General features: G+C 47.6%; 1 protein-coding gene across 1 annotated transcript in view; it reads right to left on the reverse strand.

Moving 5' to 3' along the window:
- The window catches only part of CD36 (CD36 molecule), a 100,115-nt gene that overhangs the window by 43,931 nt on the left and 31,960 nt on the right, over positions 1–24,224 (reverse strand). The window contains 3 exon segments of the mRNA XM_015424134.1: positions 1–79; positions 2,012–2,156; positions 4,541–4,701. The exon segment at positions 1–79 is cut by the window's left edge and continues 20 nt beyond it. Of these exon segments, the coding sequence (XP_015279620.1) occupies positions 1–79; positions 2,012–2,156; positions 4,541–4,701 (385 nt within the window).

Consider the following 24,224-nt stretch of genomic DNA (forward strand, 5'->3'; position numbering starts at 1 on the left):
GCAGGAATGACTTTGAAGACTTCATCCAAACGTTCAACAGTGTTTGTACAAAACTACTTGGATACAGGACAGGTGCAGTCTGTGAACACACATAGAGACACAAAGCACCCATGAGTGACCATGCACAATCCAGGTCATGACAGCCCTCTTTAAAAACAAGCAGTGGGGGGGGGGGGGAGACAGGATTTGCCCAGCTTTGGAAGGGAAGGCAATTATAAGCCACTCCAAGACTCCTTCAGGTAGTGAAGAGCAGGATATAAAACCAACTCTTCTTCTTCTTCTTCTTCTCTTCTTCCTATACAGTTTTTTCTAAGCCTCTTCAGCTTAAAAACTAAACACAGAGCAGAGAATCACAGGATTCCAGACAACGTGTCATTTCAACCTTAGCCAACTGCAGGAAATGAGTATTTGGTTTGACGGAGAACAAAAGACAGCCTTGTAATTAGAACTCCCAGATTGTCAACCACATCCCTAGGAGCATCTGCAGTAACCAAATGGCAATTAGTGAACTAGTGTTGGCACTAAGACCAGGCATTAATAGCAATTATAAGTGAAATAGTTTTTATTCACTTGCAATGGAGTGAAATAGTTTTTATTCACTTGCAACTTGAATATCACAGAAGGGTGTTTACCGCATTATGGTTATGGTCCATAACTTATATCCTAAGCAGCAGTGTAACTTTTCAAAGCTACTGCCAGTAAGCCTGAATGACATCACTAGACCCACAATAGGAAAGGTTAGCTTCAAAACTTTCAATCTGCATAAATCCTGCCTCACTTAATGGGCAGAGTGCACATGTATCCATGTGCGTGCTTTCTTTAAAATGGGTGAGGGGGGTAAAACTGGCCTGTTAAACATGCTGGTATTGTGATTTGATCATATACTCTCATTTTAAATGAACGATTTTCTCTGTTGTTTGCTGCCTTGAATGTCTGATTAACAGCCCTGTAATACTTATTTATGGGGGTTTATCAAGATAGCCGAGATAAGTAATGTGCTGTCAACACTTGGAAATGGGCCTATGTCCTTATCATTGAGTTACACTTGCATTTATGAGTCAATCACAACCCATGAAGAACCGAAGAGACAGTTCACCAGATTTAGTCCAACCTTCAAGTGTTCGGGGGGGGGGGGGACACCCAACCAGTTGACAGATTAATCCCCCGTATGGTTTTTAGCAATGCCTGGGAGTTTTCAGGGCAAGAGATGTTCAGAGGCGGTTTGCCACTGCCTGCAATCTAGACTGAAAGAAATAATGTATCAAGCTTCAGGAACAAGTGAAGAAAGCTAACCATTACTCCCGTATAAATAACTCAAAGGGATGCAAACAAGTCTAGTACTGTTCTACCGTTCATGTCCCAAGGTAATCAGCGTGTTTTTCTTTTCTTTTATGTATTTATTTATTTAGGAAGACAGTGGGAATACAGAAAAGAAAAGGGTACATTTTTGCTTTTGTTTCCTGGTACGCTGATTCATCTAAGGTCTTCGGGGGGGAGGGGGGACAAAAAGAAAAAGAAAATATTATGAATTAATCCAATGTCTTCTTGTTGGTTTTTATTCTGGAGGATTTCAGGGAAGGTGTCTAAGCAGGAAAATAGGTAGCAGAGAGAAATGTGCTTTTCTTAAGGACTCCAGGCTCAGCGGGACTGAATGGCTCTAGAGAGGGCACCACTCAGGCACTAATTGGCACCATTGTTAGTAGCCCTGTCGGGAAAGCCAAGTATAGAGTGGTCAAGGGATTTGAAACAGCCTTGTCCCCACGAGCTGGGGCGAGAGAGAAGAGACTGTGGCTGCTTGAAGACAAATTCTACAGCATTTCTGCGGAGTCAGATGAAGAGCAGACAAGCCATTACATATTTTCCTGCCCAAACCAATTACTTTTCTTTGCCTCTGGGTCTATGTTTTGAAGCACGCAAGAACGAGAGACACCATTCCGCAGCACTGATAATACATCAGATCATTGGATCCTCAAAAAAAAGAAAAGAAAGATTTGAGACCTAGCTTACTTACCACAACAGCAAGGTTGACAATAGTGAAAGTGTCGTTTTCTGGCCCAATCGAAAGATCCGGTTCAAAGTAAGCAATGTTTGGCAAGAAGTAAGACACCGTCGAGTCTGGATTTTCAGTGATGTTTTGTTTGGGTAAATACCGCATCCTTGGAAGGGGAAGAGAAAAGAATCGACTCAAACATGAGGACATGATTTGAAAGCAAAGCTTCTTCCACACGGCGAATATTCTCTGGGTCGCTCTCATTGCTGCTGTGAATGGTGAGGCATTTGCAGTGGCCATGGAACATCCACACCGAAGTTTTCTTGCCTCAGCCTTCTCTGGTTTCCATCTCCCCCTGCCACTGTTTCCAGGCTTTTTTTTTTAAAATGGTAATAGCTGTAATGTTATAACAATCTTTTGCAACAATGCATTAGTTCTCAAGCTTCTTTAAAATAAAATTAAAGAGTCTCCAGCAATTTTAGTTGCTAGGTTATACGGAGAAATGTGCAGCCCCTATCTTTCCCCTTACAACTATGCAACAAAAAGGGCAAGATACCAATTTTTAAAAATAAAGCATGGAACGAGTACATTGCTGTGATAGATCATAACGTTAATATTAAAGTGATATCGCTATTACTAAAAATCACCTCCCCCCCCTCCAAGAGGAAATTAGCCACTGTAGGCATAGAGATGAGGAAAATGGTACCAATGTGGGCAGGATCTGAAAATATGTGCACCTTCTTGTGCACATGACATTTTACTCTGGAAGCTTGCTGGATGCCCTTGGGCCAGTCACACGCTTTCAACCTAAGCTACCACAGGGGGTGCCACAGGAGGTGCCACAGGAGGTGGCGGCGGCGGCTACAAGCATGGACGGCTTCAAAAGGGAATTAGATAGGCATATGGAGCAGAGGTCCATCAGTGGCTATTAGCCACAAGGTATAGATAGGGGCTCTGGGGCAAGTGATGCTCTGTCTTCTTGGTGCTTGGGGGGGGGGGTCAGCAGTGGGAGGGCTTCTAATGTCCTGGCCCCACTGCTGGACCTCCTGATGGAACTGGTATTTCTGGCCACTGTGTGACACAGAGTGTTGGACTGGATGGGCCTTTGGCCTGATCCAACATTGGCATCTCTTATGTTCTTATGTTCTTATGTACCTCACGGGGCTCTTGTGAGGAGAAAATGGAGGGTGGGAGAGTAATGTTGTAGAGCACTTTGGGTCTCCATTGGGGAGAGAGCTGGGGGTATAAAAAGAAGTAAATAAAGAACTAACTAAAGCACTTTGAGTCACCATCTGAAGTTCAGGGTCACTATGCAGAGGCAGACAAGGGCAAACCACTTTTTGTCTCATGCCTTTTTTTTTAACTTTTTTTAATTGATTTTTTCCCCATCACCTACACCCAACAACATGTGCTAATTATACCATTCTACATAGACGAGCATACAGCCTTTTTAACTTACAGTATTCATCAATCAAATCTCTTCCTGACCATTCTTTTTAACATTCCATTTATATAGGTTCCCCCAATTTTTCTCAAAAGTATCTTCATCTTTCCCTTTTAATATACAAGATAATTTATCCATTTCGGCGACTTCAAACAATTTTTGTATCACTTCTAGCTTATCTGGAATCTTATCTGTTTTCCAATACTTAGCATAGCTTATCCTTGCTGCTGTTATACAGTGCAATAACAAATTTTTCTGTTCTTTTTTATACATTTCGGGGATAATGTTCAATAAATATAATTCCGGTGTCATTGGTATTGATTCCTCCATAATTTCCTTTAACATCACTCCAATATTCCCCCAATATTCTTTAGCTTTGCAGCATGTCCACCACATGTGGAAGTAAGTACCAACCTTCTGTCTACATTTCCAACATATATTAGTCGATGCCTCGGAAAATTTTGCTAGTCTTGAGAGGTATAAGTACCATCTATGTATAACTCTTGAGGGGTATAAGTACCATCTACTTTTGTCTCATGCCTTGAAAACCCTATGGGGGTCATTGTAAACTGTCTGTGACTTGACGACACTTTACACACAAGAGTTAAACACAGGCTTAGTTGTTCTACCAAGATCAATGGTACAGACATATGCCTAACATGGGCTGCATAATGCTCCACGTTTTCCCTATGCTAGAAAAGGCACATTGGCTACAGTAACAAGGCATCCAAAATATCAAAATCAATTTGTATGTAATGAGATCAGATAAAGAGAAACCCATCACATCTTTGGTCATGTCCCATGTGCCAAATGTATTCTGAAGGTGAGGGAGAGGTTTTCAAACTGATTCTACCCTCTGCTTTCTAGGATGCAAAATTATTCGGGAATACTCTGGCTAGCTGGCGTCTCATAGATTTATAAGCATCAGCAGATTAGCATTAAAGAAAACACACAGCCAGTTGCCAGGTTTCCCCCAGATACTGGATCAAGGTCCTCAGCAGAGAACAAAGCCAGTCTAGAGCACTAAATGGTGTTGGGTATGCACACAGGGAGAATCTTAACTAGCACACTTGAATGCTTCTCCCTTCCCACCAGACCATGCCTACCTGTACGTGTAAGGGCCCCTCTGTTTCAGCATTGGGCGTGACCCATTCTCCATCACCGCTGATGGGTTCTCCACATTAAAGATCCAAAACTCTCTGTAGACAGCACTTCCAGGTACAACCCAGTTTTCATACGCAATTGTACCATTTTCAATTATTCCTTCCTGTAAAGAAAAAAATAGCAGCCCTCCGGTAAAGTGTCATTTTCCCAATCTTAGATACCATTAAAATAAAGCTAATGTCAGCATGAGCCCTAACATGGCTTCAGTGGCAGACCTAGCCTATTTATCTCTTGGGGCAGATAATTTTCTAACACCTCCCTCCTCTATTTTTTTAAGACCCCCGGAGGGGATTTTTTTATTTTTTATAATACTACATAAACTACAAAGAAAAGAAGGGAAGGGGAACTACAACTAAGGAGAAAGAAAAGTAACCCACACTAAACTAAAAACCCAAGAGTAGGAGATCATTACCCTGTTAAACTGCAGTTAGTAATGTAAAAAGAGAAAAACTGTTAACAAACAATATACTTTGTGAGATCCTGTCTTTCTAAGCTTATGTGTTAGTTTGTTACTTATTATGAGAAGATTTCCAGAGCATCTCCTCCAGCTCTCTTCGTAAGGGCAATTTTCAGAGTCCTTCCGCCTTTACATCTATGCTCATTCTCTATTATTATTATTTTTTTGCCATCGAGTCACAACTGACTTATGGTGACCCCATAGGGTTTTCAAGGCAAGAGACCTTCAGAGGTGGTTTGCCATTGTCTGACTCTGCGTTTGCCCTGCTTTGCTTCCGAGATCTGACGAGATCAGGCAAGGCTGGAGCTATCCAGTTCAGGGCCCCTCCTCTAAATGACAAAATTCAGTAATAATCGTGAAATAAAATGAATAATATGAATGGCCAAAAAATAGAGTCAGGTGGGTAGCTGTGTTGGTCTGAAGCAGCAGGATTAAGTTTGGAGGCACTGGACCCAAACTTTGTTCCAATGGCCAGGAAAGAAATGCAGGCACTGAAAAATGTATATACACTTCGTATATATAATCACGCCAGTAAAAAAAAATAAAACCCAGCACACCATTCCATCATGAGAACCAGCGTGGTGTAGTGGTTAAAGTGTCAGACTAGGATCTGGGAAATCCAGGTTTGAATCCCCACTCATGCCATGGAAGCTTGCTGAGTGACCTTGGGCCAGTGACATTACTTGCAGCCTAGCCCTGGCCTGGATAGCCCCAGGACAGCCTCATCTCACCAGATCTAAGATGCTAAGCAGAGCCAATGTGAAGGCAGGCAATGGCAAACCACCTCTGAAGGTCTCTTGCCTTGAAACCCCTACAGGGTCACCATAAGTCAGCTGTGACTTGATCGCAAAAAAAAAAAAAGTATTCTGTCACATCACTCGTGTTCTGAGCAGGTGCTTAGGAGGGTTTCTGTTCTGCATTTTGAAGTCCAAGAGCTAACCATCCCAAACATCTGCAAGGCATTTCTGAGAGCTAGGAGTCTGCCTTGGTACTAACTTTTACTAACACTAGCCAAAGCATCACAAAACAGTGATAGCAAGCTTCACCAGACTGGATGTTAAGAAACATACTTCCCTCCCAAAGAAGGTGCCCCCATCCTCCATTCTTTCCAAAGGACTAAAGGCAAACCAGAAAATCTCTGCAGTAGAAACTGAAGGTGGGGGGCATTTTTGCAAGCCCAGCAGAACCAGTGCAATGTACAGAGCCCAGCAAACCCAGTGCCTTCTGTTCATAATATTAACAGAAGTTTGGTACTACACTACTCTTAAATACATTCTGTCACCAGACAGGATAGGGATGAAGAGGTCTTGAAATCAAGAAATGAAAATAGAGAGGGGGGCACATATGGAAAAATTAGATGGAGGGAGACAGGAATGAATGAGAACCATGTAGAAAAGAGGGAGAGAAATTAAGAGAAAGAAAGGTTGTTTTCTCTTGCGGCAACACCCTACCCACTGCATTCCAAGAACTGACTGAGCTGAGTGCAAAGAAAGGAAGAGAGAAAGGCTAGATTATTGGAGAAAATGACCTGCAGGCTGGCAATTACTGTAGCAGCTATCAGCATGCTGGTTTGGTTGTATGATCTGTTAAGGAAGTTTGCTTCAGTCTTGGAGAATGGAAAGTCTAGCTGATCCTAGAGTGCTTTTTGCTATGCTCAGACTTCTCTGCACCCCTAGTGGCTGCAGCCAGAACTGCATTTTAAAAATAAAAGGAAAACCTGGATACAGCATGACACTGGCTTCAATGACCTTCCTGAAGCTGCACCCAGGGTGGACCACACACCCCAGCCCACCCTTGGTACTTCTCTGCATGCCTTTATTCTTTAAGGACACTTTAGAGCAAGGGCCCCCAATATTTTTGAGCCTGTGGTTATGTTTGAAATTCTGACACAAGGGGGTGGGCACAACCCCAAAATGGCTAGCACAGTAGGCAGAGCACCCCCCACAAACAGAGGAAGCCCAATTGCATGAGACATGAGGGGGGGGATTAAGAATACATTGGTACAGAACAGTGAGAAAGAGAATAAAACCAACATTGTAGTGGCAGTTGCCACCCAAACAATGCTATTTTAAACTTGCAAAGCCACTCAGATCTCCAATAGCCAGTCAAGAAGTCCTGATGGGCAGGAGCCCCGCCTGGTCTCACCTTCTCTCTAAAAACACTTGGCAGGCACCAGGAAAGTTGTCTGTGGGCACCCTGTTTTAGAGAATATAATTCTTTTTTAAAGAAAAAGAAAAGGAGACAACTTTCCCTTTGATAATTGTTCTGTGTTCTCAACTAGAAATATTATCAGCTAAACCTTATTTCCTCTAGTAATTAAATGGCCAAGTTAGTAATATGCCCTACTTTGGGTATGAGGAGAGGAAGAAAATGGAATTTCTCAGTGGCACCAAATAATTCAATAAAGGCATTAAAGCTTTTTTCCTTAATAATATTGACATGAAGATTAAAGTCTGAGTCCAGTAGCACCTTTAAGATGGTTAGAGTTCCCATATATTTGTATCAGTTATATACACTGAAGATCGAACAATTAGGATTGCCAGCTCTGACTTGCAGGCAGAGACCGAGGAGAGTGGGGGCTGGGAATAGGAGGGCCCTCAGTGGTTTTAATGCCATGGAGTCCACCTTCCAAAGCAGCCATTTTCTCCAGGGGAACTGATCTCTGTAACCAGGAGACCAGTTATAATTTCAGCTCTCCAGCCACCACCTGGAAACTAGCAAGGAGAAGGTTGCCAATAATAGAATTGACCAAACATACAAACACAACCTTGAAGAATTTAAACAGAATCTTTTTTACAAAAATATTTATAGTGATATAAGATAAACTATCATGCAAAGTACAAATAGAGTACAACGTGTGTTATTAAAAGACATACAATTACAAGCGGGACGTGAACCCTGCTGGAATACAATCCTAAAGGGACCGAGCCTATAAACAATCCTCTTAGGCTATAGGAACAGAAAGAAACATTCTCTGTAACAGCTGAAGGAAAGTCTCTTGGAGCATAAAGACATCAAGGTTAGTAATACACAACAGGCCTTTATCAAGCTGTTAGTCTTCTTAAGGCTTCTGGGACTTCCACAAGTTTCCAAGAATTCACAAGCACATGGTAACAAGCATTCCTAATGACAAGTTTGAGATAGCTGCCTGGCAGGGCCAATTATGGCAGTGGGGCCAGGATTGGAAACCCCGCTCCATCATTGGTGCTGTGTAACGCCAGGTCCATTAATAACAAGTCCACAACCCTTCGGGACTTTATGATGGAACAACGGGTCGACCTGGCGTGTGTGACTGAGACCTGGGTGCAGGACGGGGAGACAGTAGCGCTCACCCAGCTCACTCCTCCGGGTTTCTCGGTCATTCACCAATCACAGACTAGGAGACGGGGGGAGGAGTGGCTATCTTCATTCGGGAAGCTTACTCCTTCAGGGCACTCCCATCCGTGGAGATCACGGACGTGGAATGTGTCGGCTTGATGCTGGAGGCTGAGGAGAGCTTGGCAATCTGACTGGTGTACCGACTGCCTAGCACACCAGCTAGTAGCCTGCCATCCCTGCTGGAGGCTGTATCAGGCTGGGAGTTGGAGCACCCTAGACTGATTGTCCTGGGTGACTTCAACGACCATGCCGAGGATGCGGCCTCCAGCCGGGCTACGGACCTAGTGTTATAAATGGCGGCACTGGGGCTCTCTCAACTTGTATCGGCCCCTATGCATTGGGTGGGTCACATGTTCAATTTGATCTTCACGGTGGGGGTGGAGGTGGACCGGATCACTACAGAAGTAGTGCCATGGTCAGACCACCATGCCCTGAAGGCCCATCTGAAGGTGCCACCCCAACCCTGTTTAGGCGGTGAGCAGATTTTTGCTCGCCCGCAGAGCCAGATGAACCCTATACGGCTTCAGATGGCCCTACGGGATCCGAGGTTCGTAGGCGGGTGTTTGTCCAGTACACTTTAATCCATCAGAGAGGCTGCCCCATAAGGATCACCTTAGCAATGCTGCTGGCCCAGCCTCTTCAATGGCTTTAGCCACACTCCCACAAACTATGGAAATATACCTCAAATTTATAGAAAAGTGGTTTCCTGTATTCGGTTATTTAGCTTCCTGTGTTTCTGAGAAACACAACCCCAAAGGGGATAAAAAAGAGGCAAAATGTGTCCCCCCAATTGTTTTCCATGTGCCTGGCAGGCTGCTGCCTCCTCCCCCCCCCCCCCGTGGAAGGAAAGGGGATGGGAGAGTGGACAGGCTTATCCCTTCCATGACATTGCATCTCCTTTTATTCCCAGTTTAGGGTTGTAAACTCCTGCTTGTGAAATTCCAGAAGATTTGGGAGTGGTGCCTGGGGTGAAGGGACCCCAGTAGGGTATAATAGCATAATGTCCACCTCCAAAGCTGTGATTTTCCTCAGGAAAACTGATATCCATGCTCTGGAGATCAGTTGTAATTCCGGGAGATGAACGTAATCTATGCTTATGGTCCTGCAGATCCTCAGTGCCAACAGTCGATGGAACTGAGTTCCAGTACAGAGTAAGTTCAGAAGTGGGTCCACTTAAAAAAAGAAGAAGAGCCAATGTCTTTCAAGAATAAATTGGTTTAACCTAGCCAGTTCAGAGCCACAGGGTTTCATGTGGATCTCATTTTGTTGCCTGCAGGTAAGCAGATGCTATACATTTAGATCATATTAGAAAGTAGACAAGACTGGAAGCTCTGGTTCAGCCATAAGAGAGGCTTGTGAAGGATCATTTCCCCCCTCAGCATTTATTTAGGGGTGTAATATGAATAAATGGAACATTCTGCAAACACACCTTGCTTTGCTTGGGCTTAATTTTTTTGCAATTCAAAGAAGTTAAAATAAAGATTAAAACAAAGGTCCCCAGAACACCATGTTTTCAGAAAAGGCTCCAAGGATTCTCCTAGAAGCCCTCTCATCTTCTTGCACGTATTAACACCAGGAATTACTGTCCTGACCACACCTCAGCATGAACATTTCAATCTCACACAACTATCATCCAAGCTCTGGCAGAAACATCCACCACAAGTGTGGTACATCTGGTACAATAGGAGCATCACTGACTGAGCCAAGTGTAAGCTATGCCCACAGACATATGGCTGAATTCTATCCATTCAGTACTTTGCAAAATTAACATTAAAAATAAAGATTTGTGTAATTTTAATGTATTTATGTTTTTATGCAAGCCACCCTGAGCCTGCTTTGCGGGGAGGGCGGGGAATAAATTTGATAATAAATAAATAAAACAATTATTGGCATCAGTTTCTGGAAAAACAGAGTTGCACTTACCTGCACATCTTCTGTGCAGACATACGTTGGGACTGCGCTCACAGAGACCAGCTGTGGACATTTTGTTTTCTGGCTAAAAACTCCAAAATGGGGGCATCCTGACCAGCAAATCCACGGGCTTTCCCACCAATGTGTCATGTGCCCCAACTGTGGTCACCCCCTCTCCCTCAGTTCTCACTAAGGCACAGTGAGCCCTCACATAATAATTTATTCAATTATTAAACACTCTTCACTCTTCCCCCCCCTTTTTTTGGCACAACCGGCCCTGTGAGAGCTCACATTGGGGTAAGGAAGGAGGGAATGTGTGTCTGCACAGAAGACATTGATGAACAACAGTTACAGGTAAGTGCAACTCTGTTTTCATCTTCCATCTTCCTGTGCAGCCCCACATTGGGACCATTAGCGAGCGACTCACCAGAGCAGAGGTCATTTCGGGGGGGATCGCGGGGGAACGCAGTTCCCCCGGGTGAGGTACGGGGGCGGGGCACATGATGAACTCTGCTTCCAGCCACCCCGCTTCCGGCCCTCATTCAGCCAGGAGGAGGCAGGAGGGCCTTGGCAGGGCTTCCAGGGAGGGCCTTGGCAGGGCTTCCTCTAACTCCCGCCGGCCTTGCAGGTCCACCGCCGGGCCCCTGATGTAAGGGGGTGTGGCATATGCTAATGAGTTATGCTAATGAGTTTCCCTAGCTCTTTTTCTACGAAACGACCCCTGCACCAGAGGTGCTGGGGTGAGACTCTCACTGGAATAGAGCTTGCAGAATAGCCCTGCCCACATCTGCTTTTTTCCTTGCCTGCAGATCCAGAGCACAATGTCTCACAAATGTGTCTTCTGTCAACCAGGTAGCAGCCTTGCAGATGTCCAAAAGGGGTATCTGCTGATGAAAGGCAGCCGAAAAACCTTTCCCCCAGGTAGAGTACACCTTCACATCAAGAGGACACTGTTCCCCAGTTGCCTTGTAGCATGTACAGATGGCAGCCCCTACCCATCTAGACACTGATTGGGCTGAGGCTGCTTTGCCGTTCTTGGGGGCCCAATAACAAATAGATAATGACTTAACCTTAAGGAAAGTCCAGGTTCTTTCTAGATAATACAGGAGAGCCCTCCTAACATCCAGAGTGTGTAAGATCTTCTCCAGTTCTGAACTTGGAGAGGGAATAAACACTGGGAGGATAATCTCCTTTGATAGGTGGAATTTACAGACTGCCTTGGGGAAGAAGTCTAGGGTAGGGTGTAACACAGCCGGCTCATCGAAAATCTTAAAGAATGGAGGGTCATCCCTAAGTGCTGCTAAGTCAAAAACTCCCCTAACTGAGGTGATGGCTACTAAGAAGGCTACTTTCCTAGATAGCAAAGCCAACAAACAAGATGCTAAAGGATCAAAAGGGGGCTTCATTAGACTAGCTAATACCAAAGGTAAAGACCACTGTGGCACAATATGGGGTACTAGAGGAAAGATATTAGATAGCCCTCTCAGAAAGCACTGCACAAAAACAGTGGACCCTTGCACCTCTTCATGAAAAGCGGCAATGGCTGCTAAGTGCATTTTGACTAGGGACACAGCTAGGCCTAATTGTAACAAAGATACCAGGTATTCTAAGACCAAAGCCATTGGCTAGGTAAAAGGGCATTTACCTCTGGCAGCAGCCCAGGATTCAAAGTGGGTCCACTTCCTGTCATAACAGTACCTGGTCGAGGGATTACGAGCTTGTAGTAGAACATCTAGAAACTGCTGAGAAAGGGGCTGCTCAAGGGTCAGATCAGCCATACTGTTAAATGTAGCCTTGCTACGTTGTGATGCATAAGTCCACCATGTGTTAGTAGGTCTGGCACAGTTGGAAAGAGTATGTAGCCTCCTTTTGCTATGCACACTACCACTGAAAACCATATCTGGCAAGGCCAGAAGGGAGTTATGAGGATAGCATTCATTTGATCTGCTATCATCTTCCCTATAACTCTGCTCAGGAAAGGGAAGGAGGGTAGGCATAGAAAAATGTTCCTGACCAAGGAAGCTGGAACGCATCCCCCAAAGATGCTGGGTCACTGCCCACCAGGGAGCAGAACTCCAGTGCCTTCCTGGACTCTGCTGTGGCAAACAGGTCTACCCGGGGGAAGCCCCCACTTGTTGAAGACTGCTTTGATTCATTTGTTTTTTATGAATCACTTGTGGTTGGTATGGTAGACCCTGCTCAAAGTGTCTGCCTCTGTGTTTAGGGACCCTGCAATATGGATGGCCCTGGGGATAGCCCCAGTGCTTGTGGCTACTTCCCATGCTGCAATGGCCTCTGAACATAATGTCTGGGAGCATCTAACCCCACCCCACCTGTTGAATTAATACATTGTTGCAGTGTTGTCTGTCTGGATCAGCACACTCTTGCCTCTAAAAATGAGGTAAGAGCAAATCACGCAGCCTGAAGTTCCAGAACATTCATATGAGGGACCTCTTTTGTCAAAGGCCATCGGTCCTGCACTGAGAGGCCTTGGCAATGGGCCCACCAGTCTAATAAGGATACATCTGTAGTCAGGGTGATTTGAGGATCCCAAAACCCAAAGTGAACACTAGGGATGTGCACCAAAAAAAAATTCAGCCTGATTCGGATTTGGCTTATTAGGCCAAATCGTTTTTGGGCTGCCGGATGACTCCCAAATCCCACTTTCGACAATGCAAACCGATTCGGGAGTCATTCGGCCGGCTGAATGACTTTTGCCCCCATTATACCCTATGGGCCAGGCAAAAACTCATAGGGTATATTCTGGGGGCTGGGGGAAGGGGTTTGAGGGAGAGGCTCCAAACTCACAGGGTAGCTGCTGGAGCCTCTCCCCAAAAGAACCACCAAGTCCTAAAAAGATTGGACCAGAGTGTCCAATTCTACGGGCCCCTAAACAGGTTGCCCCATCCCCTCCATTGTTCTCTATGGTGGGGGGAAAGTAAATTTTTCCCATGGTCCTGTTAGTGGGCTGGGGGAGGGAGGGGGTTTCAGGGAGAGGCTCCAGATTCACGAGGTAGCTTCTCCCCACAGAAACCCCCAAGCTCCAAAGACATTGGACCAGTGTGTCCAATGCTATGGGCACCCAAACAGGTTACCCCCATTCCCTCCATTCTCTTCAATGGGGAAACCTAACCCAGCCAGCAAGACAGGCAAGCAGGCACCCAGGAGTCAGACTCTCCCAGAGAATCTCAGGGAAACTGAACTGTTGGGAGGTGCTTGTTTGCCAGGAGAACAAATGGCACACTTCAGAACAATTGGCACTGTGGCAGTGCAAGTGTGCCACAGTGCCACACAGAAACCCAACAAGACTAACAGGACCAACATTTATACAGGTCCTGCCCTGTATAAATCGATGGTGCAACCTCATTAGACTACTGGTCACTCAGAAAGGATATTTATAGCATTGGGAAAAGTTAAGGCTCTTGGGGCTCTTAGCTTGGAGAAGAAATGACGACTAAGGGGTGACATGATCAAGGTTAACAAGATTATGCATGGGATAGAGCAGATAGAGAAAGAAGTACTTTTCTCCCTTTCTCACAATACAAGAACTCGTGGGCAGGCACGCAATGAAATTGCTGAGCGGTAGGCTTAGAAGAACAGATCAAAGGAAGTACTTCTTCACTCAATGAATGACTAACACATGGAATCCACTGCCACAGGAGGAGGAGGAGGAGGTGGTGGTGGTGGTGGTGGTGGCTGGCTACAAGCATGAACAGCTTCAAGAGGGAATTGGACAAACATATGGAGGCTGGAGCAGAGCAGTGGTCCACCAGTGGCTGGCTAGTAGTTATAGATAGGAACTCTTGGTCTCTGGGGAAGTGATGCTCTGGTGCTTGGGAGGGGGCAACAGTGGGAGGGCTACTAGTGTCCTGGCCCTGCTGGTGGACCTCCTGATGGCACCTGGTATTTTTGGCCACTGTGTGACAGAGTGTTGGACTGGATGGGCCATTGGCCTGATCCAACATTGGCTTCTCTTATGTTCTTATGTTACCCAAAGGAGTCTCGGAGTGGCTTACAATCTCCTTTTCCTTCCCCTCCCCATAACAGACAGGTGGTGCTGAGAGAGCTCTGAGAGAACTGCTTGTGAGAGAAAACCTTATCTAACTTCTCTTCTCCCTGATACCCCCTAGCTTGTCACCTCACCTGTAAGATCAGATGGACTGCAAAATGGACTGCTTGGGAGTTTCCTACGGATACACAGCATGTGGGACATGCTCAACGTCAAGAAGGTGCTTTCCCTCCAGACTCCCTCCCTTTTAACCTCCTCCAGACTTCGCAGCAAGAGACAGATAGCTGGATAGTCATTCCCACACTGACTTTCCTGTGTTTTCTCTCCTGTACCTCACTATCCCTTTGATCTCAGGGGGAAAAACTTCCTTTCTTCCTTTCACCTGTCCCACACCTGCCTCCTCCCTTAGCTAGTACTCCTTTATTCTATCTCTCATCTTTCCTATCCACATTGTAGTTCTATCACAATAAAGAGACTAATATTAGTCTGTTAAACTTAAAACATGGCTCCGTGTACCTTTTTGGACCTCCAAGCCTACCTACCCAGGTTGGATCCTCCCCAACTACTTCCTCCCTTCCAAGCAGCTGAACCCACTGCTATTGTGGGACATGCCAGCTCTACAAGACTGAATATCCCCTTTACCCCTTGTCAAGTAGTCCTGAGAAGGGCTGCTTGCCTTGTCAATGGTCCCCTGGGCAGTGTGGACGGGGGATTCTGGGGTTGCCTACCTGAGGGATGTTCTAGCTCTTTAGCGTGACCCAGGGTACACCACAGGGAGGCAAGCTAGAGTTGCACCCCCAAAAAAGAGACTCAAAAACTGGGTAGTGGTATTTTGTGGGACTGCTGCCCAGTCAGTCCACAAGCATACCCTTACCCATTGAAGCAACCCAGGGAAGGAAGGTCTCTGAAAGAGAGAGGGAGGGGTGTTGCTGTGTGTCCACCCTGATCCTCCTCTCTCTGCAGCAATGCACCAGCTGTCATTGTCCCATTTGAGGAACCTTAGCCTAGGTGCAGCTGCCCCTCTCATCACTGGCCCTCCCTCGCCTGCCACCAGTGTTCCCTCTAAGATTAGCTGAGTTGGGTGTGAGCTAGCTCACAGGTTTTTAGCCTTCAGCTCACAATATTTTTGTCTTAGCTCAGGAAGGATGGTTCCAGCACAAACTAATTCATGCAGTAGCCAAATCACCTGCCTGCTCACAACTTTAATGCTGGTAGCTCACAAAATACAATTTTTACTCACAGGACTCCACAGCTTAGAGGGAGCATTGCCCAATACCCACCACTCACCCCTGCGAAGAAAAATGTCAATTTCCGTGGCACTCCTGTGGGTTTTTCTGGTTTTTGGATCGTATTCTACCAGCTTGAGTGAAAACTGGCTTTGCAGCATTCAATTTTTTTTGGGGGGGGGTGGTGGATGGATGGTACCCATTGCCACACAGCTATTGGGGTTCTACGGAGGTGTTCTTGGGAGGGTGGCCTGGGTGAAAGAATACCAGTGGGGGAGGTTGGTGGGGCATCTGTCTGCCAATCGGAATGATTTGGGGGACGTGTCTCTCTCTGGTCACTCTCTCTACTTTTAATTTTGGAAGGGTGTTTCTCCCCAAAGTTCCCAGCACACAGACTAAGAGAGGATGCAGCACAACAAGACTGTGCTCACCTCAGTCACCCTCGAAGTCCAGTTCCGGAAAGGTGAATAGTGGCAAGTTGATCTTGAGGAAGACCAACTGCTCCACTGTCCATGGGTTCAGGTGAGAGTGATGTGGGCTGATGATGTAGCCCACATGTGAAAAAACGCGCTCGCTCTGAGCACTCATAGGAAGGCATGAGAGGAGCCCCTGGGCCACGCCAGAGAGGGCCAGCCAGGCAGACTCCTTCACGGCCCAGTAGCTCAGCAGGCAGGTGGACTGTGACTCATGGGGCTCCAAAAACTACTCCCTGACCATCATAGCCACTGTGTCCTGACTCCAGGCCTGCTACTGCATCCAGAGGGGCCAGCGAGCCACCCCAAGAGTGCCATCTCTCCACTCTTTGAGGAGGGGGCCATGGGGAGGATTGCTGCCTAGCTGGGGAGGTTGGGGAAGAGCAACAGCTATGCTGCTTTCACCCCCCACTTCCTCAACTCCTGGCAACATGACCCCACTGGCCTGTGTTCAACCTGCCAGGAGAGCACATCTCTCCAGCGGTCAAACTCGTTGACCCACTCAGCGATCCTGCCCTTGATGTGCAGGTCACACATGCTCACCAACATGTATGCCCTCTGCTTGTTAAAGACAGGCTGAAAGTGTTCCTCGACACCTTCTTTCAGCCTCCTCACCAGCACGCGCACCTCTGGAACAAGGTCTGCATGTCCTGTGCCTGGCTCCAACAACGAGGCCAGTCCTTCACATGCCATGTGGAACAGGGGACGACCAGAGCCAGACTCGCTGTGTCAGATGAGAGCACGTCTATGTGGCTCTTGAAGGGTGCAAGGACCTCCACAGTCTGAGAAATGATCACTCACTCATCCTGAGTGAGTCATCATTTCTCAGACAGGATGAGTGAGTGATCATTTCTCACTCATCATGAGTGAGTCTGTTCTCTTCCCGAATGACCCCACTCTCTGTGATCAGGGCAATCAGGGCTCCCGTCTGCTCTACCAAGCGCTCCAGCATGGCACAGGTGGAGTTCCAGCGGGTGCTGACATCACCGAATAGGCGGTGCTCCAGCATGTCCATCAGTGTCTGTTTCTCACGCAGCTGATAAGCGTCCTTATTGCTGCATGAGAAGTGGCCCACAATGTACCAGCATTTCTGGAGGAGATGCTGGTAAGTGCGGTACCTGGCGACCTGCCGGGGATTCTCTGATCCCTGGCCCAAGGCATCCTTCACCATGAGGTGGAGAAGGTGGGCAGTGCAGGGAATGCACTTCTGGCCCACTGCCTCGACCACCGCCTTGATGTTGGAGCCACCATCTGTCGCCATGAAGCCCATGATGATGTCCCTACTTACCCACTCTTCTAATTGCCTACTGATGGTGGCTCCGATGTTGGCCCCCATGTACATCACATCGAGTGGTTTGGCGTGCGGCAGAGCCTGGCGGTAGCCGGCCTGGGGGGCATGTCCCAGCCTATAAGCTATTGCCCGCCCACCACCCACGATTTCCCTGGGTTGCCACCAGTGGGCAGTCAGTGAAAGATATGCTTCATGTCCCTGTCAGAGGTCCAGATATCTGACATGAACAGCCCTCCCTGCAGCACAGGACAACTGTTCCTTCACGAAGTCCCTGGCAGCCCTGAAAAATGAGGGCACCATGGTCCTGTTCATCATGGTGCAAGAAGGAGCCGTGTACCAGGGTGTGAGACACCTGGGCAACCTTCGCAACACAGGACTCTCAACCACTGTGAAGGGGTACTCCTCAACAATCATCTTGGCAATACAGTGAGTGACCATCTTCCTACCATGCTTCCTCCCCCACCCGGCACACTAGTGCCACCCTCATTAAACATCTCAGTGAGAGATGCCTGGCATCCCTCCCTTGCTGTGGCACTATGTGGGAGAGCGCTGGAGGTGGTCGCTGCACGACTCACCTTCTGGCTGGCTGCTGGCCGTGGCCACTTGGGCACTCCAGCAGCAGCAATTTTCTCCCCCCAAAGAAGCTCCACCTGGTGTTGCTTCTTCAGGTGGTACCACATCCCAGCAGGTGTGAGATGGTGCGGGTCCTTCCCATGGCTGATCTGGGCCCTACACAGTTGGCACTGTGCATACCGTGGGTCCTTCGACAGCTGGAAGTACTTCCAGACATTGGAGGTGAAGTGGGAACCACGCTGATCAGCAACTTTGGTCACCACTTGAGCCTCCTCCTGTGAGGAGCTCAAGGCAGACACACCATGTCTTGGGTGGACATGAGAAGATCGCTGACTGGGAGGAGGGGGTTGAGATGGGGGCACCCTGGGGTGCGTCTCCTCCATCCAGGCCCGTAGCTAACAACGTTTTGGTCAGGGGGCCCATGTTTTTTCTCAGGAGGCCCACCACAACACCAACGCTGTGGAGCTGATCAAGAGCGTTTTCACAGAAGCTGGTGATGATGTGTTTCCCCCATGGGTGAGGGGCTTTTTGGATGTCTCCCTGACGCCGGTGCGCCTGTGCAAAAAACAGAGCAGCCATTTTAAACGTGCTCGTCTCAGGTTTCTGAACTGTACATCAACCTTCCTGCATAAAACGTATTCCAGCCTTCCTGTCATTTGCAATGGGCCAGCCCGAGGTTGTCCTGCGCTCTAGGCGAGCACAGATGCCAACCTCCTGGCAGGGCCTGGAGGATTAGGCAGGCCTCCTGCTGCTGTTGCTGCTGCGGAGGGGGCGCTCGGGGCTCCCTGCTGCTCCGGCTAACCTTTACCTTTACTTTACTATGTAAGACACTTGACACCTCTACAAGAGGTGATTATTATGAAGAAGAAAAACCAGTGACCACCCCATGATTAAGGGATAGCTTCCCCAGGGTGGTGATCCTGGCCCCTGAAGATGCTTTTATTGAGGGCAGGATTTGACTAATTTGGGGGGGAGGGTTTGCTGTCAAGTCACAGCTGACTTATAGCAACCCCCTGATAGGGTTTTCAAGGCGAGAGACGTTCAGAGGCGACCCTGGGCTTCCTTGGAGGTCTCCCATCCAAGCACTCGCCAGGGCCCACCCTGCTTAGCATCTGAAATCTGGCTAAATAAGCCCTAAACTGTGATTTTAAACTTTGGTTTGATGTATGTCTATGTTATTTTTTATTGTAAGCCACTCTGAGCTTCCATAAAGAAGAAAGGCAACTAAAACATGTCTTAAATGGATAATCAATAACCAAGAAAGCTGATGAACGCGGCAGAGGGGAAATGGCAGCACAAAACAGCAGCACAACATTTGCAGGTGTTGAAAAGGCACAATGAAATACCTCTCCCCAAGTATACCTCTCCCCAAGGTCTGCCACTCTTGCCAACTCCACACAGACCAGCCAATGTCCCAACTTCATAGCCTGCTTGTGTTTCTCGTCCTTATTTTAAAGCACCAAAACCATTTACCGGGGCATTTGGATCCCACTTTTCCATTAACGAGAGCCAGGTACGGAACCAGGAATGGCAAAACGAAGCAAAATAAATTAATCTGAGGGAGTTTTTGCATGTGTGCGTGCGTGTGTGTCTGCGCACATGCCTGGAAGTCATGGCAACCTCTGGTGACTCCTACTGGGGCAGGAAGTGGCTTGATAGCCTGCCTCTGCCTCCCAACCCAGGTATTCTTTGGAAGGCTCCTATCCAGGTATTTGCCAGGGTCAGCCCTGCTTAGCTTTGAGATCCGACGAGACTGGGCTTGCCTGGACTATCCACTTCAGGGCCCAGATAAATTAATCTGGATGAAGCCGCTATGACCCATGGATGTGATTTCAAAACACTGAAAAATTACACAGTGTGTGTGTGGGGGGGAATTGTTGGCATGGAAGGGGAAGGAGGTGGCCTAGTGGTGCAGCCATGCCCCATACACCGAGGGCATCGCATTTGATCCCTGGCACCGCCAACCACACGGACCAATGGTCTAACTCAGTAGACTTATGAATGCATAAAGAGCACTGGTGGATTCATTGATAAGGCATTTGTTTTGAATGCAGATGACAGAAAGTGCAGGAGAAGGCCTTTCTTGACCCAGGATCCGGGGAAGATGATGCCGGACATATAGGACGGGTAAATTGGGTTGCCATACACACTTATTTTTCCTGCCGTTAAAAAGAACTCAGTTTTACCTAGCTGGCTTCAGTCAGCATTACTGAAGTTTCATTTATTTATTATTTAGGTAATTTAAACATTTACTAGCTACCCTTCTACCTTGTAGATCTCAAAAGTATATAAATAAGACGATTACAAAACACCCACACCATTTAAAATGCCCAATTAGGACTGTCAAGAAGTAAAAAGGAAACTAGTCTGAAATTAACAGGGGAGAAGGTGAAATTGCCATGGGAGTGTGGGTGGGGGGGTGGACGCTCAGGAGAACTGAACGCAGAACTGAATTAAGGAAGTCTGTTTTAAAAAGAAACCCGACAACTTTGAGGGTGGGGGTATTGCTATAGGGAAGTTACCCACCCACACCTTTAAAGGACTTCCTACTTACTTCTGAATGACAAAGAGGAGAAGCCCATCTTCTAAAGCTTTTTTAAAAAATAAAAAACAGTATCATAGAAGACGCCTGAAGAAGAGTTCTGTGTTGACTCAACAGCGTGCACGCTTGGGACCTGCCTGCAAAGTTACTCTTATGTGCCAAACACAGGTTGTAGGGGGAAGGGGGTTAAGTGGGTGGCAGACATCCCTACTGCAGGATTTAGGGAGGGAGCTGGCTGGCTGGGGGAGGGGATATTACTCTGTCTTCCAGCCTTATTCCCTCCAGCCAAACCAGGCTCCTTCCCAAACCTTGCATTTCCTACAGTTCTCTCCCTCCCACCCCGCGCCTCCCTAACTCATCACGCGGCCGCCATTCACCTCCCACTGGGCAGCTGCTGAGAATTCCAACCGTAAGGAACTCTGGCAGGTTGTGTGTTGTTTTAACTGGCCTTTGAAGTCTCTCCCCCCATATAGCAATCTCATTCTAGGAAACTCTCTCGCCTTAACTCTTTCTTAGATTCCTTCCACCCACAGCCGCGAGAGGAGGGACGGAAGCACTTTGGCGTTACATGGAGGTCTCTTTTAGGTTTACAGGGGCCAAAGGGGGGGAGGGGGGAGATTTTAATAAAATGCATTTTTATTCCACCAAAAAAGGATTCAAGCGGTGGTTTAAAGCATGATGAAACTATCAAAACCAGAGGGGGGAGGAGATATTCAGTGCTTAAGTTGGAAGCTTTACCCAGCAAAACAGATACGGAGGAGTTGCTTTGCTAGAGTCCTCGCTGCTACCCTCGCAACAGCAACCCTGTGAGGTAGGGGGTCTCAGGAGCTGTGGCACTTGCCCCAGATTTCGAGCGGTGGCAAGCAGGCAAAGAAGGAGCTGGAGTCCCCTGCTCACGCTCTGCCGTGGCTCAGCCAGGCTAGCCGCAAATAAACAGTGGCTGCCTCCTCCCCGTGCCATCCCCCCTCCCCAAGCATGCATGCTCCTTGCAACACGTGGCTTCTCCCTCCCCGCAGTGAGCAGAGGAAGGCAGGAAACGGCGGCGAGGGGAGCCGCGTGCGTGGCGGGACACACCAAAACTTCCCCAGCACCTTTCGGGACCTTGGCGGGAGCAGCTGCAAGTGCCGCCACAGCTCCTCTCGCCGCTCGCTCTGCCCGCCCAACCGTCCTTCGCTCCTTCCCTCCCCAGACTGGGACGGGCTGCACAGGAGCTATTGGGTCACGTGACACGTGATCGGGGAGGGGCCCCGCAAAACCCACGAGGAGGCCGGGCCCCCAGGGCCCCATGCAGGCTACGGGCCTGCCTCCATCTCTTCCTCCTCTGCCCCCTCCAGCATCCCCTCTTGTCCCTCCCCAGAAGGCCTGCTGGAGCCTAGAGGGACTGAAGCAGTGGGCTGGTGGGGGCCACCCAGCTCCTCCTCCAGTCTCTCCATAGCCCTCTGAGTCCGTGGAGTGATCTCCAGAGATGACTCATCCCCAGAGATCAATACCAAAGACAGCTCTTGCTGCCTCTCCTCCTGCTGCCAAGCCTCAGCAGCAATGGCTTGAGGAGGTACTGCCTGAGCAGCAGACCCCTGCTCAGTGCCAGCACCTGCAGGCACCTCTGCTGGGGCCACCCCAGGAGCATCCTTATTCGGGAAGAAAACCAAGCGTGGCTTCTTCATGGCACCACTCTGACCAGTAGTGCCATGATACTCTGCTCTGGCCCTGCACAGAGGTGGGGGGAAACCGCAGTCCACCCCTCTGGTCTTCTCCTTTGCATTGCCCCCAGGGCCCCTCTGTGTTCCTTTCCTGCCACTCATGTCACCCTGGGCCAAACTCTGACTAATCTGACTGTAGGTAGGTGGGGTGTTTAGGTACCTAAGTAACTAACAGCACTGACACCTCAACCTGACAGAGCCTGACACCTTTTTAAGAACCCTCCCACCAAATATCTACTTTGATTTTCAAAGTACCCTAGGCTATCCTTTCCTCAGTTCCCCCCCCCCTTTTGGAACTGGTCTGGTTTAAAACGTGCTGACCCTGCTTCTCCCTAGCTACCCCAGAGATTGAACCAAATCTTTTTAGATGTCCTTGTAACTCTTTATTAAACTTCTCCTAGCTAATGTCCTAGGACTAACCTGATTTCCTACGAAGGAAATGCAGGTGTCTGTGAGACATGAACTAAAAAGCTGGGGTTGACCCTAGGCAATGTATAAGCACTGGCCTTCAAAGAAGGTCAGGTGCACAGATCACTGTTTTGTATAGTTAAGGCTACTTAAGTGCTGCTTTTAAGGAAACCCCCTCCTCATCTCTTTTAATAGTATCCTACTCTGGCCTACTTAGATGTATATATGAACTAGAGCCCTACGCTGGATTACTTATAATTTAAAAACACAAGAATTCCTGAACAGACCCTTATTAGACTGGCCTATTTAAACCAATGGCCCTAACAAACCAGAAACACCCACCCACCAAGCCTAGAAACCCCTTTTAAAACCAACAAAACAACCAAACCAATGTCACACAACTGATCTAAACAACTGAACAACCTAGAGCCAGTGCCAATGTCAACTGTCAAGCCAAGGCCTTAGAGAAAGCAGAGCACCTGACCTCACCAGCAGCACCCCCCAGCAACCAGAAGAAAATTCTTACTCTGTCTGTCTGTCTATCTATCTATTTATCAAACAAGCAGGAAGGAATCTATCTACAGAACCAGAAAGCTATAAAACACTACATCTATATCGAACAGGAAAACTACGAAAAAACCAGAGCACTAACAACAACAACTCACCAAACAGACCAAACGCCAGACAGTACAACTTTTAAAACCACAGCCCTAACCCCACCAAACGGGGGGGGGGGACCAAGGCAAAACCACCCCCCACCCAAGCAACAAGAAACTGTGAAACTGTGAAACTTATAAACCTTTACATTTTTTAAGAGGAGACAAAAACTTCAAACTTTTAAAGAGAAAGAAAAAAAGACCTAACCAACCAAATAGGGAAAAAACAAGGCAAAACCCACCCCCAGCCCCCACCAAAGCAACAAGAAACAGTAAAACTTTGAAACTTATAAACCTTTAAACTTTTAAAGAGAAGTAAAAAAAGAAACCTCTAACCCCACCAAACTGGGGGAAAATCCAAGGCAAAAAAAAAAAAAACAAACCCCCCCCCCCCAAGCAGCAACAACAAACAGTACAACTTTTAAACTGTTAAAAAGAAACTTTTGGCAGGGAAGAGATCGAGAGCCTTCAGCAGATGATAAAATTTTGTGCATCTTAGAAAGCAATCCCTTCATGGAGGGATCATATGTAGACAAGAGAGTCTCAAATTCCGTCTTTGGTCTGAACAATCCACCCAACCCAAAGAAGGAAAAATAACCTTAAAAATAAAGAAAAATAGAAAGAAGCCCCCAGGCCAGCACAGCACAATCCCTTTCAGCCAGGCAGCCAGCCACCAGGAAAGCAGAAACAGCAATGAATCTAGCCACTAGGCAAGACTCCTTATATCCTCTTTGGGCCAAGCACAGGACAGTTTCAAAAAATGTCACTGTCCTGTGATTGGCCCAAAGAGGATGCAACTCCCCCCTATTGGTTGAGTTGCAAAAGTCTTCCTCCCTCACAAGCAAGGAAGGTGGTGTGAAAGCAACACCAACCTTGCAAAGTCTGCACATGCATTTGCAAGCTGCAAATGCATGGCAGTGATTGGCTGAAACTGGCCTCCTCCCCCTCCCCTCCTCCCTGTTTTGGCGGGAAAGGCAGCAAGAGGTTAAGTGCTCTTTAACT

This window comes from Gekko japonicus, unplaced genomic scaffold (assembly GCF_001447785.1).
Source record: "Gekko japonicus isolate JY-2015 unplaced genomic scaffold, Gekko_japonicus_V1.1 scaffold1260, whole genome shotgun sequence".
In the NCBI taxonomy this organism is placed as follows: Eukaryota; Metazoa; Chordata; class Lepidosauria; order Squamata; family Gekkonidae; genus Gekko; species Gekko japonicus.